The following is a 14,905-nucleotide window of genomic DNA, read 5'->3' as shown; positions in this document are numbered from 1 at the left end:
GCCACCACGACAAGGTAGACTCTTCTGGTGGGGCCCTACTCTACTCAATCCTATACATTTCTTACAATATTCCATACTCTTTTTAGTTATATTTTTATATATTTTTCTTTAAGGGAATGTGTCACTTTAACCCCCGAAACGCTGCTATCGAACACGATCACAGCACTCCGGAAGCAGGCAGAGAGCTGACAGCACCTCTTCCTTTGGATCAGAGACCCCGCAGCGTGACGTGGGGTCCTGATCGCTGCCATGGTAACCCGATGTCGTCCGACATCCGGGTCTCCAGAGCTCAGAGACTTCCTGTCATGTGCAGAGCCTGTCTCTCAGGTCAGTGTCCAGTGCTGACAGCTTCTATGGCATGGGGATCTGCATGCTATAGGTGATCAACCCACACAGGATGAGGGTCCCATAGTGGGACAGGGTGTAAAAGTTAGAATGAAGTAAAAAACATTTTAAATAATTGTAAATATATTTAAAAAATTATTATTAAACAATATGTATTCTATCACTAAATAAATATTTGAATGAAAAAAAATCAGGGGCCACATGATCAGGGGCCTCCGTGTCTGCAGGACTCTTGTTCTTTCTTTCTTTCTTTCCCTCTCTTTTCTTCCTTTCTCTTTCTCTGTTCTTTCTTTCCCCTTTCTTTCTTTCTTTCTTTCTTTCCCCTCTTTCTCTCTCTGTCCTTTCTTTCTCTCTCTGTTCTTTTTTTCTTGTACCTTTTTCTTTCTCTCTTTCTCTTTTCTTTCTTTCTCTCTGTTCTTTCTTTCCCCTTTTTCTCTCAGTTCTTTCTTTCTCTGTGTTCTTTCTTCCCCCTCTTTCTTTCTTTCCCCTCTTTCTCTCTCTCTGTCCTTTCTTTCTCTCTGTTCTTTTTTCTTGTCCCTCTTTCTTTCTCTGTTCTTTTTCTCTCTTTCTCGGTTCTTTCTTTCTCTCTGTTCTTTCTTTCCCCTTTCTTTCTCTCTCTCTGTTCTTTCTTTCTCTCTGTGTTCTTTTTCCCCCCTCTTTCTTTCCCTTCTTTCTCTCTCTGTTCTTTCTTTCTCTCACTGTTCTTTTATTCTGTCCCGCTTTCTTTATCTCTGTTCTTTCATTCTCTGTTCTTTCTTTCTCTCTGTTCTTTCTTTCCCCTCTTTCTCTCTCCCTCTGTTCTTTTTTCTGTCCCCTCTTTCTTTCTCTCTCTGTTCTTTCTTATTTCCCCTCTTTCTTTCTTTCCTCGCTTTCTCTCTCTCTGTTCTTTTTTTCTGTCCCTTTTTCTTTCTCTGTTTTCTTTCTCTGTTCTTTCTTTCTTTCCCCTTTCTTTCTCTCTCTGTTCTTTCTTTCCCCTCTTTCTTTTGCTCTCCCTCTGTTCTTTATTTCTGTCCCCTCTTTCTCTCTCTCTCTGTTCTTTCTTCTTTCTCTCTCTGTTCTTTCTTTCTCTCTCTGTTCTTTATTTCGCTCTCTGTTCTTTCTTTCTTGCTCTCCTTTCTTTCTCTCTCTCTTTTCTTTTTTCTCTCCCTCTGTTTTCCTTCTTTCCTTTCCTCAGTACCAGTCAGTGTGCCCACAGTACCAGCCACTGTGCCCATAATGCCAGCCACTGTGCCCTCAGTATCAGTCAGTGTGATCATCAGTGCTAAATGGGTAGGGTTGGGCATGGACATGGGTGTGACTAGTTGTGAAACGGGTGTTGTCGTGGGCATGGCCTTAAATTTGCCGCTGTGCGCGCCGCAGCATTTGTCCCTCTTTCCCTTCTTCAAAAGTTGGGAGGTATGTTTAACCCCTTTAGTGAACACCAAAAAAAACACAAAACAATGCTTTATCATACCACCGAACAAAAAGTGGAATAACACGCAATCAAAAAGATGGATATAAATATCCATGGTACCCCTGAAAGCTTCATCTTGTCCCGCAAAAAACAAGCCGCCACACAGCTCCATCACTAGAAAAATAAAAGTTATCGCTCTCAGAATAAAGCGATGCAAAAATAATTATTTTTTATATAAAATAGTTTAATTGTATAAAAGCGCCAAAACATAAAAATCTATATAAATGAGGTATCGCTGTAATCGTACTGACCCGAAGAAAAAAGCCGCTGTATCAATTTTACCACACGCGGAACGGTGTAAACGCCCCCCCCCCCCCCAAAAAAAAAAGAAATTCATGAATTGCTGGTTTTTGTTCATTCTGCCTCACAAAAATCGGAAGAAAGAGTCATCTAAAGTGTCTTGTGCCTGAAAATGGTGCCAATAAAAACGTCAACTTGTCCCGCAAAAAACAAGACCTCACATGGCGCTGTAGGCCAAAATATGGGAAAATTATAGCTCTCAAAATGTGGTGACGCAAAAACTAGTTTTTGCAATAAAATGTGTCTTTAAGTGTGTGACAGCTGCCAAACATAAAAACCCGCTATAAAAACCCGCTATATCGCCTCTTTCACACGTCCTGATATTTCCGGTACCGGAGATGTCAGTGCCCATGTGTGTAATACTTGCAGCACACGTGTGGCCTGCGTGTGCCGCATCAGTACCACAAGGACGGGTGCCCGGGAATAAGCATTACAGTAAGCGCTGTTCCCAGGCGCCTGGTGCTGAACACGGCTCTCATCATTCTCCCCTGCTCTGCTGGCGATCGGTGCGAGCAGGGGAGAATGATGAGAGTTACATTTAAGTAATAAAAGAGACAGCAGGCGGCGGCTGATGGGACTATTACTCCCATCAGCCTACCCCTGCTGCTGCTAATAAGAGTGACAGCAGGAGCGGCAGATGGGAATATATCTGATGGGCCTATATCTGACAGGACTATATCGGATGGGCCTATATCTGATGGGCCTATATCTGACGGGACGATATCAGATGGGCCTATATCTGATGGAACGGTATCTAATGGGACTATATCTGACAGGACGATATCGGATGGGACGATATCTGATGGGACAATATCTGATGGGACTATATCTGAAGGGACGATATAGGATGGGCCTATATCTGATGGGACTATATCTGACGGGACGATATCGGATGGGCCTATATCTGATGGGACGATATCGGATGGGCCTATATCTGATGGGACAATATCGGATGGGTCTATATCTGATGGGACGATATCGGATGGGCCTATATCTGATGGGACAATATCGGATGGGTCTATATCTGATGGGACGATATCTGACGGGACTATATCTGGTGGGACTATATCTGATGGGACTATATCTGATGGGCCTATATCTGATGGAACTATATCGGATGGGCCTATATCTGACGGGACGATATCTGATAGGCAGATATCTGATGGGCCTATATCTGACAGGACGATATCTGATGGGCCGATATCTGATGGGCATAGGCTATATATATATATATATATATATATATATATATATATATATCAGATATAGATCTGACGGGACGATATCTGATGGGCTATATCTCTCGTCACTGAACTTGCCCATCAGCAGATATGATTAATACTTGAACTGTGACTGTGGGGTTGATGGTGTCATTGTGAAGATCTGGTAGGATGGGCCCTCAGCATCGGTGGCCCCTGCAGCGCTCATGTATTATTTGGTCTCTGCAGGAGATTGGCCCGATCTACGCTCCTTCTTATTCCGCTTTTTGGGGTCCATTACATCATCTTTGCCTTCTTCCCGGAGGATGTGAGCAGCGGCACGGTGGAGATCCGCTTATCCTTTGAGCTGGCGCTCGGTTCCTTCCAGGTGATTGCGGCGCGGGTGGCAGCCATTGTAAAACCTGATGTCACATCACTTCTGTGTGCGGGGCCTCGGCGCTCACTTTCCATATGGTGCAGCCATGATGTTCCCTGACGGTACGTTCCCACGTACAGGATTTGCTGCGGTTTTGATGCTGCAGAATGTCCGCACCATTTCCGCACTTATTAGCATTTACAATTTTTACACATTACTGCAAGTCTGTGGGTAAAATCCACACGCTGCGGTCCAGAAAGGCGTGCCACATGTCAGTTTCCGCGGGTGACCTGCAGGCGCACATAGCCGCACAGTGGACATGGGATCTCCAGAAATCCGTCCACTGTGCTGTAACGTCCGGCCGCCTTGGGTTTCACATTGCATAAATACGCAGCAAATCCTGGATGTGGGCGCGGACCCTCATATTATTACTGCCGACCCTATAAGGGCTTGTGCACATGGTGCAGATTTCCTAGCAAAACCTGAAGCAATCCAGATGTCAGCAAAGTGGGTGAGAATCCTGAGGTCTCGGGCACACGGTGGGTGATTCTCCTGAGGTCTCGGGCACACGGTGGGTGATTCTCCTGAGGTCTCGGGCACACGGTGGGTGATTCTCCTGAGGTCTCGGGCACACGGTGGGTGATTCTCCTGAGGTCTCGGGCACACGGTGGGTGATTCTCCTGAGGTCTCGGGAACACGGTGGGTGATTATCCTGAGGTCTTGGGCACACTGTGGGTGATTATCCTGAGGTCTCGGGCACACGGTGGGTGATTATCCTGAGGTCTCGGGCACATGGTGGGTGAGAATTCAGAGGTCTCGGGCACACGGTGGGTGAGAATCCAGAGGTCTCGGGCACACGGTGAGTGAGAATCCTGAGGTCTCGTGCACACGGTGGGTGAGAATTCTAAGGTCTCGTGCACACAGTGAGTGAGAATCCTGAGGTCTCGTGCACACGGTGGGTGAGAATCCTGACGTCTCAGGCACACGGTGAGTGAGAATCCTGAGGTCTCGGGCACACGGTGGGTGAGAATCCTGAGGTCTCGGGCACACGGTGAGTGAGAATCCTGAGGTCTCGGGCACACGGTGAGTGAGAATCCTGAGGTCTCGTGCACACGGTGGGTGAGAATCCTGACGTCTCGGGCACACGGTGAGTGAGAATCCTGAGGTCTCGGGCACACGGTGAGTGAGAATCCTGAGGTCTCGGGTACACGGTGAGTGAGAATCCTGAGGTCTCGGGCACACGGTGAGTGAGAATCCTGAGGTCTCGTGCACACGGTGGGTGAGAATCCTGAGGTCTCGGGCACACGGTGAGTGAGAATCCTGAGGTCTGGGGCACACGGTGGGTGAGAATCCTGAGGTCTCGGGTACACGGTGAGTGAGAATCCTGAGGTCTCGGGCACACGGTGAGTGAGAATCCTGAGGTCTCGGGCACACGGTGGGTGAGAATCCTGACGTCTCGGGCACACGGTGAGTGAGAATCCTGAGGTCTGGGGCACACGGTGGGTGAGAATCCTGACGTCTCGGGCACACGGTGGGTGAGAATCCTGAGGTCTGGGGCACACGGTGGGTGAGAATCCTGACGTCTCGGGCACACGGTGGGTGAGAATCCTGACGTCTCGGGCACACGGTGGGTAAGAATCCTGACGTCTGGGGCACACAGTGGGTGAGAATCCTGACGTCTCGTGCACACGGTGGGTGAGAATCCTGAGGTCTCGTGCATTCGGTGAGTGAGAATCCTGACGTCTCTGGCACACGGTGAGTGAGAATCCTGAGGTCTCGGGCACACGGTGGGTGAGAATCCTGAGGTCTGGGGCACACGGTGGGTGAGAATCCTGAGGTCTGGGGCACACGGTGGGTGAGAATCCTGACGTCTCGTGCACACGGTGGGTAAGAATCTTGAGGTCTCGTGCATGCGGTGAGTGAGAATCCTGAGGTCTCGGGCACACAGTGGGTGAGAATCCTGACGTCTCAGGCACACGGTGAGTGAGAATCCTGAGGTCTGAGGCACACGGTGGGTGAGAATCCTGACGTCTCGTGCACACGGTGGGTAAGAATCCTGAGGTCTCGTGCATGCGGTGAGTGAGAATCCTGAGGTCTCGGGCACACAGTGAGTGAGAATCCTGAGGTCTGGGGCACACGGTGAGTGAGAATCCTGACGTCTCGGGCACACGGTGAGTGAGAATCCTGAGGTCTCGTGCACACGGTGGGTGAGAATCCTGACGACTCGTGCACACGGTGGGTGAGAATCCTGACGTCTCGGGCACACCGTGGGTGAGAATCCTGAGGTCTGGGGCACACGGTGGGTGAGAATCCTGACGTCTCATGCACACGGTGGGTGAGAATCCTGAGGTCTCGGGCACACGGTGGGTGAGAATCCTGACGTCTCGGGCACACGGTGGGTGAGAATCCTGAGGTCTCGTGCACACGGTGGGTGAGAATCCTGACGTCTCGGGCACACGGTGGGTGAGAATCCTGACGTCTCGGGCACACGGTGGGTGAGAATCCTGAGGTCTCGGGCACACGGTGGGTAAGAATCCTGACGTCTCGGGCACACGGTGGGTGAGAATCCTGACGTCTCGGGCACACGGTGGGTGAGAATCCTGACGTCTCATGCACGCGGTTGGTGAGATTCCTGACGTCTCGGGCACGCGGTGGGTGAGAATCCTGACGTCTCGGGCACGCGGTGGGTGAGAATCCTGACGTCTCGGGCACGCGGTGGGTGAGAATCCTGACGTCTCGGGCACGCGGTGGGTGAAAAACCTGACGTCTCGGGCACGCGGTGGGTGAGAAACCTGACGTCTCGGGCACGCGGTGGGTGAGAATCCTGACGTCTCGGGCACGCGGTGGGTGAGAATCCTGACGTCTCGGGCACGCGGTGGGTGAGAATCCTGACGTCTCGGGCACGCCGTGGGTGAGAATCCTGACGTCTCGGGCACACGGTGGGTGAGAATCCTGAGGTCTCGTGCACACGGTGGGTGAGAATCCTGACGTCTCGGGCATGCGGTGGGTGAGAATCCTGACGTCTCGTGCACGCGGTGGGTGATAATCCTGAGGTCTCGTGCACACGGTGAGTGAGAATCCTGACGTCTCGTGCACGCGGTGGGTGAGAATCCTGATGTCTCGGGCACACGGTGAGTGAGAATCCTGACGTCTCGTGCACGCGGTGGGTGAGAATCCTGACGTCTCGTGCACACGGTAGGTGATAATCCTGAGGTCTCGGGCACACGGTGGGTGAAAATCCTGAGGTCTCGTGCACACGGTGGGTGAGAATCCTGAGGTCTCGTGCACACGGTGGGTGAGAATCCTGAGGTCTCGTGCACACGGTGGGTGAGAATCCTGAGGTCTCGTGCACACGGTGGGTGATAATCCTGAGGTCTCGTGCACACGGTGGGTGATAATCCTGACGTCTCGGGGACACGGTGGGTGAGAATCCTGACGTCTCGGGCACACGGTGGGTGAGAATCCTGAGGTCTCGTGCACACGGTGGGTGAGAATCCTGAGGTCTCGGGCACACGGTGGGTGAGAATCCTGAGGTCTCGGGCACACGGTGGGTGAGAGTCCTGAGGTCTCGGGCACACGGTGGGTGAGAATCCTGAGGTCTCGTGCACACGGTGGGTGAGAATTCAGAGGTCTCGTGCACACGGTGGGTGATAATCCTGAGGTCTCGTGCACACGGTGGGTGATAATCCTGACGTCTCGGGGACACGGTGGGTGAGAATCCTGACGTCTCGGGCACACGGTGGGTGAGAATCCTGAGGTCTCGTGCACACGGTGGGTGAGAATCCTGAGGTCTCGGGCACACGGTGGGTGAGAATCCTGAGGTCTCGGGCACACGGTGGGTGAGAGTCCTGAGGTCTCGGGCACACGGTGGGTGAGAATTCAGAGGTCTCGTGCACACGGTGGGTGATAATCCTGAGGTCTCGTGCACACGGTGGGTGATAATCCTGAGGTCTCGTGCACATGGTGGGTGAGAATCCTGAGGTCTCGTGCACACGGTGGGTGAGAATCCTGAGGTCTCGGGCACGTGGTGGGTGAGAATCCTGACGTCTCGGGCACGCGGTGGGTGAAAAACCTGACGTCTCGGGCACATGGTGGGTGAGAATCCTGAGGTCTCGGGCACACGGTGGGTGAGAATCCTGAGGTCTCGGGCACACGGTGGGTGAGAGTCCTGAGGTCTCGGGCACACGGTGGGTGAGAATTCAGAGGTCTCGGGCACACGGTGGGTGAAAATCCTGAGGTCTCGTGCACACGGTGGGTGAGAATCCTGACGTCTCGTGCACATGGTGGGTGAGAATCCTGAGGTCTCGTGCACACGGTGGGTGATAATCCTGACGTCTCGGGCACACGGTGGGTGAGAATCCTGAGGTCTCGGGTACACGGTGAGTGAGAATCCTGAGGTCTCGGGCACACGGTGGGTGAGAATCCTGACGTCTCGGGCACACGGTGAGTGAGAATCCTGAGGTCTCGGGCACACGGTGGGTGAGAATCCTGACGTCTCGGGCACACGGTGAGTGAGAATCCTGAGGTCTGGGGCACACGGTGGGTGAGAATCCTGAGGTCTCGGGTACACGGTGAGTGAGAATCCTGAGGTCTCGGGCACACGGTGGGTGAGAATCCTGACGTCTCGGGCACACGGTGAGTGAGAATCCTGAGGTCTGGGGCACACGGTGGGTGAGAATCCTGACGTCTCGGGCACACGGTGGGTGAGAATCCTGAGGTCTGGGGCACACGGTGGGTGAGAATCCTGACGTCTCGGGCACGCGGTGGGTAAGAATCCTGACGTCTGGGGCACACGGTGGGTGAGAATCCTGACGTCTCGTGCACACGGTGGGTGAGAATCCTGAGGTCTCGTGCATTCGGTGAGTGAGAATCCTGACGTCTCAGGCACACGGTGAGTGAGAATCCTGAGGTCTGGGGCACACGGTGGGTGAGAATCCTGACGTCTCGTGCACACGGTGGGTAAGAATCCTGAGGTCTCGTGCATGCGGTGAGTGAGAATCCTGAGGTCTCGGGCACACGGTGGGTGAGAATCCTGACGTCTCAGGCACACGGTGAGTGAGAATCCTGAGGTCTGGGGCACACGGTGGGTGAGAATCCTGACGTCTCGTGCACACGGTGGGTAAGAATCCTGAGGTCTCGTGCATGCGGTGAGTGAGAATCCTGAGGTCTGGGGCACACGGTGAGTGAGAATCCTGACGTCTCGGGCACACGGTGAGTGAGAATCCTGAGGTCTCGTGCACACGGTGGGTGAGAATCCTGACGACTCGTGCACACGGTGGGTGAGAATCCTGAGGTCTCGTGCACACGGTGGGTGATAATCCTGAGGTCTCGGGCACACGGTGGGTGATAATCCTGACGTCTCGGGGACACGGTGGGTGAGAATCCTGACGTCTCGGGCACACGGTGGGTGAGAATCCTGAGGTCTCGTGCACACGGTGGGTGAGAATCCTGACGTCTCGGGCACACGGTGGGTGAGAATCCTGAGGTCTCGGGCACACGGTGGGTGAGAATCCTGAGGTCTCGTGCACACGGTGGGTGAGAATCCTGACGACTCGTGCACACGGTGGGTGAGAATCCTGAGGTCTCGTGCACACGGTGGGTGATAATCCTGAGGTCTCGTGCACACGGTGGGTGATAATCCTGACGTCTCGGGGACACGGTGGGTGAGAATCCTGACGTCTCGGGCACACGGTGGGTGAGAATCCTGAGGTCTCGTGCACACGGTGGGTGAGAATCCTGAGGTCTCGGGCACACGGTGGGTGAGAATCCTGAGGTCTCGGGCACACGGTGGGTGAGAATTCAGAGGTCTCGTGCACACGGTGGGTGATAATCCTGAGGTCTCGTGCACACGGTGGGTGATAATCCTGACGTCTCGGGGACACGGTGGGTGAGAATCCTGACGTCTCGGGCACACGGTGGGTGAGAATCCTGAGGTCTCGTGCATGCGGTGAGTGAGAATCCTGAGGTCTCGGGCACACAGTGAGTGAGAATCCTGAGGTCTGGGGCACACGGTGAGTGAGAATCCTGACGTCTCGGGCACACGGTGAGTGAGAATCCTGAGGTCTCGTGCACACGGTGGGTGAGAATCCTGACGACTCGTGCACACGGTGGGTGAGAATCCTGAGGTCTCGTGCACACGGTGGGTGATAATCCTGAGGTCTCGTGCACACGGTGGGTGAGAATCCTGACGTCTCGGGCACACGGTGGGTGAGAATCCTGACGTCTCGGGCACACGGTGGGTGAGAATCCTGACGTCTCGTGCACACGGTGGGTGAGAATCCTGACGTCTCGGGCACACGGTGGGTGAGAATCCTGACGTCTCGGGCACACGGTGGGTGAGAATTCAGAGGTCTCGTGCACACGGTGGGTGATAATCCTGAGGTCTCGTGCACACGGTGGGTGATAATCCTGACGTCTCGGGCACACGGTGGGTGAGAATCCTGACGTCTCGGGCACACGGTGGGTGAGAATCCTGAGGTCTCGTGCACACGGTGGGTGAGAATCCTGAGGTCTCGGGCACACGGTGGGTGAGAATCCTGAGGTCTCGGGCACACGGTGGGTGAGAGTCCTGAGGTCTCGGGCACACGGTGGGTGAGAATTCAGAGGTCTCGGGCACACGGTGGGTGATAATCCTGAGGTCTCGTGCACACGGTGGGTGAGAATCCTGACGTCTCGTGCACATGGTGGGTGAGAATCCTGAGGTCTCGTGCACACGGTGGGTGAGAATCCTGACGTCTCGGGCACGTGGTGGGTGAGAATCCTGACGTCTCGGGCACGCGGTGGGTGAAAAACCTGACGTCTCGGGCACATGGTGGGTGAGAATCCTGAGGTCTCGGGCACACGGTGGGTGAGAATCCTGAGTTCTCGGGCACACGGTGGGTGAGAGTCCTGAGGTCTCGGGCACACGGTGGGTGAGAATTCAGAGGTCTCGGGCACACGGTGGGTGAAAATCCTGAGGTCTCGTGCACACGGTGGGTGAGAATCCTGACATCTCGTGCACACGGTGGGTGAGAATCCTGAGGTCTCGTGCACACGGTGGGTGATAATCCTGACGTCTCGGGCACACGGTGGGTGAGAATCCTGAGGTCTCGGGTACACGGTGAGTGAGAATCCTGAGGTCTCGGGCACACGGTGGGTGAGAATCCTGACGTCTCGGGCACACGGTGAGTGAGAATCCTGAGGTCTCGGGCACACGGTGGGTGAGAATCCTGACGTCTCGGGCACACGGTGAGTGAGAATCCTGAGGTCTGGGGCACACGGTGGGTGAGAATCCTGAGGTCTCGGGTACACGGTGAGTGAGAATCCTGAGGTCTCGGGCACACGGTGAGTGAGAATCCTGAGGTCTCGGGCACACGGTGGGTGAGAATCCTGACGTCTCGGGCACACGGTGAGTGAGAATCCTGAGGTCTGGGGCACACGGTGGGTGAGAATCCTGACGTCTCGGGCACATGGTGGGTGAGAATCCTGAGGTCTGGGGCACACGGTGGGTGAGAATCCTGACGTCTCGGGCACGCGGTGGGTAAGAATCCTGACGTCTGGGGCACACGGTGGGTGAGAATCCTGACGTCTCGTGCACACGGTGGGTGAGAATCCTGAGGTCTCGTGCATTCGGTGAGTGAGAATCCTGACGTCTCAGGCACACGGTGGGTGAGAATCCTGACGTCTCGTGCACACGGTGGGTAAGAATCCTGAGGTCTCGTGCATGCGGTGAGTGAGAATCCTGAGGTCTCGGGCACACGGTGGGTGAGAATCCTGACGTCTCAGGCACACGGTGAGTGAGAATCCTGAGGTCTGGGGCACACGGTGGGTGAGAATCCTGACGTCTCGTGCACACGGTGGGTAAGAATCCTGAGGTCTCGTGCATGCGGTGAGTGAGAATCCTGAGGTCTCGGGCACACAGTGAGTGAGAATCCTGAGGTCTGGGGCACACGGTGAGTGAGAATCCTGACGTCTCGGGCACACGGTGAGTGAGAATCCTGAGGTCTCGTGCACACGGTGGGTGAGAATCCTGACGACTCGTGCACACGGTGGGTGAGAATCCTGAGGTCTGGGGCACACGGTGGGTGAGAATCCTGACGTCTCATGCACACGGTGGGTGAGAATCCTGAGGTCTCGGGCACACGGTGGGTGAGAATCCTGACGTCTCGGGCACACGGTGGGTGAGAATCCTGAGGTCTCGTGCACACGGTGGGTGAGAATCCTGACGTCTCGGGCACACGGTGGGTGAGAATCCTGACGTCTCGGGCACACGGTGGGTAAGAATCCTGACGTCTCGGGCACACGGTGGGTGAGAATCCTGACGTCTCGGGCACACGGTGGGTGAGAATCCTGACGTCTCGTGCACGCGGTTGGTGAGATTCCTGACGTCTCGGGCACGCGGTGGGTGAGAATCCTGACGTCTCGGGCACGCGGTGGGTGAGAATCCTGACGTCTCGGGCACGCGGTGGGTGAAAAACCTGACGTCTCGGGCACGCGGTGGGTGAGAAACCTGACGTCTCGGGCACGCGGTGGGTGAGAAACCTGACGTCTCGGGCACGTGGTGGGTGAGAATCCTGACGTCTCGTGCACACGGTGGGTGAGAATCCTGAGGTCTCGTGCACACGGTGGGTGATAATCCTGAGGTCTCGTGCACACGGTGGGTGATAATCCTGACGTCTCGGGGACACGGTGGGTGAGAATCCTGACGTCTCGGGCACACGGTGGGTGAGAATCCTGAGGTCTCGTGCACACGGTGGGTGAGAATCCTGAGGTCTCGGGCACACGGTGGGTGAGAATCCTGAGGTCTCGGGCACACGGTGGGTGAGAGTCCTGAGGTCTCGGGCACACGGTGGGTGAGAATTCAGAGGTCTCGTGCACACGGTGGGTGATAATCCTGAGGTCTCGTGCACACGGTGGGTGATAATCCTGACGTCTCGGGGACACGGTGGGTGAGAATCCTGACGTCTCGGGCACACGGTGGGTGAGAATCCTGAGGTCTCGTGCACACGGTGGGTGAGAATCCTGAGGTCTCGGGCACACGGTGGGTGAGAATCCTGAGGTCTCGGGCACACGGTGGGTGAGAGTCCTGAGGTCTCGGGCACACGGTGGGTGAGAATTCAGAGGTCTCGTGCACACGGTGGGTGATAATCCTGAGGTCTCGTGCACACGGTGGGTGATAATCCTGAGGTCTCGTGCACACGGTGGGTGAGAATCCTGAGGTCTCGTGCACACGGTGGGTGAGAATCCTGACGTCTCGTGCACACGGTGGGTGAGAATCCTGACGTCTCGTGCACACGGTGGGTGAGAATCCTGACGTCTCGGGCACACGGTGGGTGAGAATCCTGACGTCTCGGGCACGTGGTGGGTGAGAATCCTGACGTCTCGGGCACGCGGTGGGTGAAAAACCTGACGTCTCGGGCACATGGTGGGTGAGAATCCTGAGGTCTCGGGCACACGGTGGGTGAGAATCCTGAGGTCTCGGGCACACGGTGGGTGAGAGTCCTGAGGTCTCGGGCACACGGTGGGTGAGAATTCAGAGGTCTCGGGCACACGGTGGGTGAAAATCCTGAGGTCTCGTGCACACGGTGGGTGAGAATCCTGACATCTCGTGCACACGGTGGGTGAGAATCCTGAGGTCTCGTGCACACGGTGGGTGATAATCCTGACGTCTCGGGCACACGGTGGGTGAGAATCCTGACGTCTCGGGCACACGGTGGGTGAGAATCCTGAGGTCTCGTGCACACGGTGGGTGAGAATCCTGAGTTCTCGGGCACACGGTGGGTGAGAATCCTGAGGTCTCGGGCACACGGTGGGTGAGAGTCCTGAGGTCTCGGGCACACGGTGGGTGAGAATTCAGAGGTCTCGTGCACACGGTGGGTGATAATCCTGAGGTCTCGTGCACACGGTGGGTGATAATCCTGAGGTCTCATGCACACGGTGGGTGATAATCCTGAGGTCTCGTGCACACGGTAGGTGATAATCCTGAGGTCTCGTGCACACGGTGGGTAAGAATCCTGAGGTCTCGTGCATGCGGTGAGTGAGAATCCTGAGGTCTCGGGCACACGGTGGGTGAGAATCCTGACGTCTCAGGCACACGGTGAGTGAGAATCCTGAGGTCTGGGGCACACGGTGGGTGAGAATCCTGACGTCTCGTGCACACGGTGGGTAAGAATCCTGAGGTCTCGTGCATGCGGTGAGTGAGAATCCTGAGGTCTCGGGCACACAGTGAGTGAGAATCCTGAGGTCTGGGGCACACGGTGGGTGAGAATCCTGACGACTCGTGCACACGGTGAGTGAGAATCCTGAGGTCTCGTGCATGCGGTGAGTGAGAATCCTGAGGTCTCGGGCACACAGTGAGTGAGAATCCTGAGGTCTGGGGCACACGGTGAGTGAGAATCCTGACGTCTCGGGCACACGGTGAGTGAGAATCCTGAGGTCTCGTGCACACGGTGGGTGAGAATCCTGACGACTCGTGCACACGGTGGGTGAGAATCCTGAGGTCTGGGGCACACGGTGGGTGAGAATCCTGACGTCTCATGCACACGGTGGGTGAGAATCCTGAGGTCTCGGGCACACGGTGGGTGAGAATCCTGACGTCTCGGGCACACGGTGGGTGAGAATCCTGAGGTCTCGTGCACACGGTGGGTGAGAATCCTGACGTCTCGGGCACACGGTGGGTGAGAATCCTGACGTCTCGGGCACACGGTGGGTAAGAATCCTGACGTCTCGGGCACACGGTGGGTGAGAATCCTGACGTCTCGGGCACACGGTGGGTGAGAATCCTGACGTCTCGTGCACGCGGTTGGTGAGATTCCTGACGTCTCGGGCACGCGGTGGGTGAGAATCCTGACGTCTCGGGCACGCGGTGGGTGAGAATCCTGACGTCTCGGGCACGCGGTGGGTGAAAAACCTGACGTCTCGGGCACGTGGTGGGTGAGAATCCTGAGGTCTCGGGCACGCGGTGGGTGAGAAACCTGACGTCTCGGGCACGCGGTGGGTGAGAAACCTGACGTCTCGGGCACGTGGTGGGTGAGAATCCTGACGTCTCGTGCACACGGTGGGTGAGAATCCTGAGGTCTCGTGCACACGGTGGGTGATAATCCTGAGGTCTCGTGCACACGGTGGGTGATAATCCTGACGTCTCGGGGACACGGTGGGTGAGAATCCTGACGTCTCGGGCACACGGTGGGTGAGAATCCTGAGGTCTCGTGCACACGGTGGGTGAGAATCCTGAGGTCTCGGGCACACGGTGGG

At 55.7% G+C, this 14,905-nt stretch overlaps 1 protein-coding gene across 1 annotated transcript in view; it reads left to right on the top strand.

The window, feature by feature from the left end:
* The window catches only part of SCTR (secretin receptor), a 203,622-nt gene that overhangs the window by 185,138 nt on the left and 3,579 nt on the right, over positions 1–14,905 (top strand). The window contains exon 11 of the mRNA XM_073551893.1: positions 3,547–3,685. Within this exon, the coding sequence (XP_073407994.1) occupies positions 3,547–3,685 (139 nt within the window). The remainder of the gene's footprint in view (positions 1–3,546; positions 3,686–14,905) is intronic.

This window comes from Dendrobates tinctorius, unplaced genomic scaffold (assembly GCF_039654945.1).
Source record: "Dendrobates tinctorius isolate UK_male_01 unplaced genomic scaffold, ASM3965494v1 ptg000182l, whole genome shotgun sequence".
Lineage (NCBI taxonomy): Eukaryota > Metazoa > Chordata > Amphibia > Anura > Dendrobatidae > Dendrobates > Dendrobates tinctorius.
The sequence above is the reverse complement of the archived record's forward strand: the minus strand, read 5'-3'. Positions and strand labels throughout refer to the sequence as shown.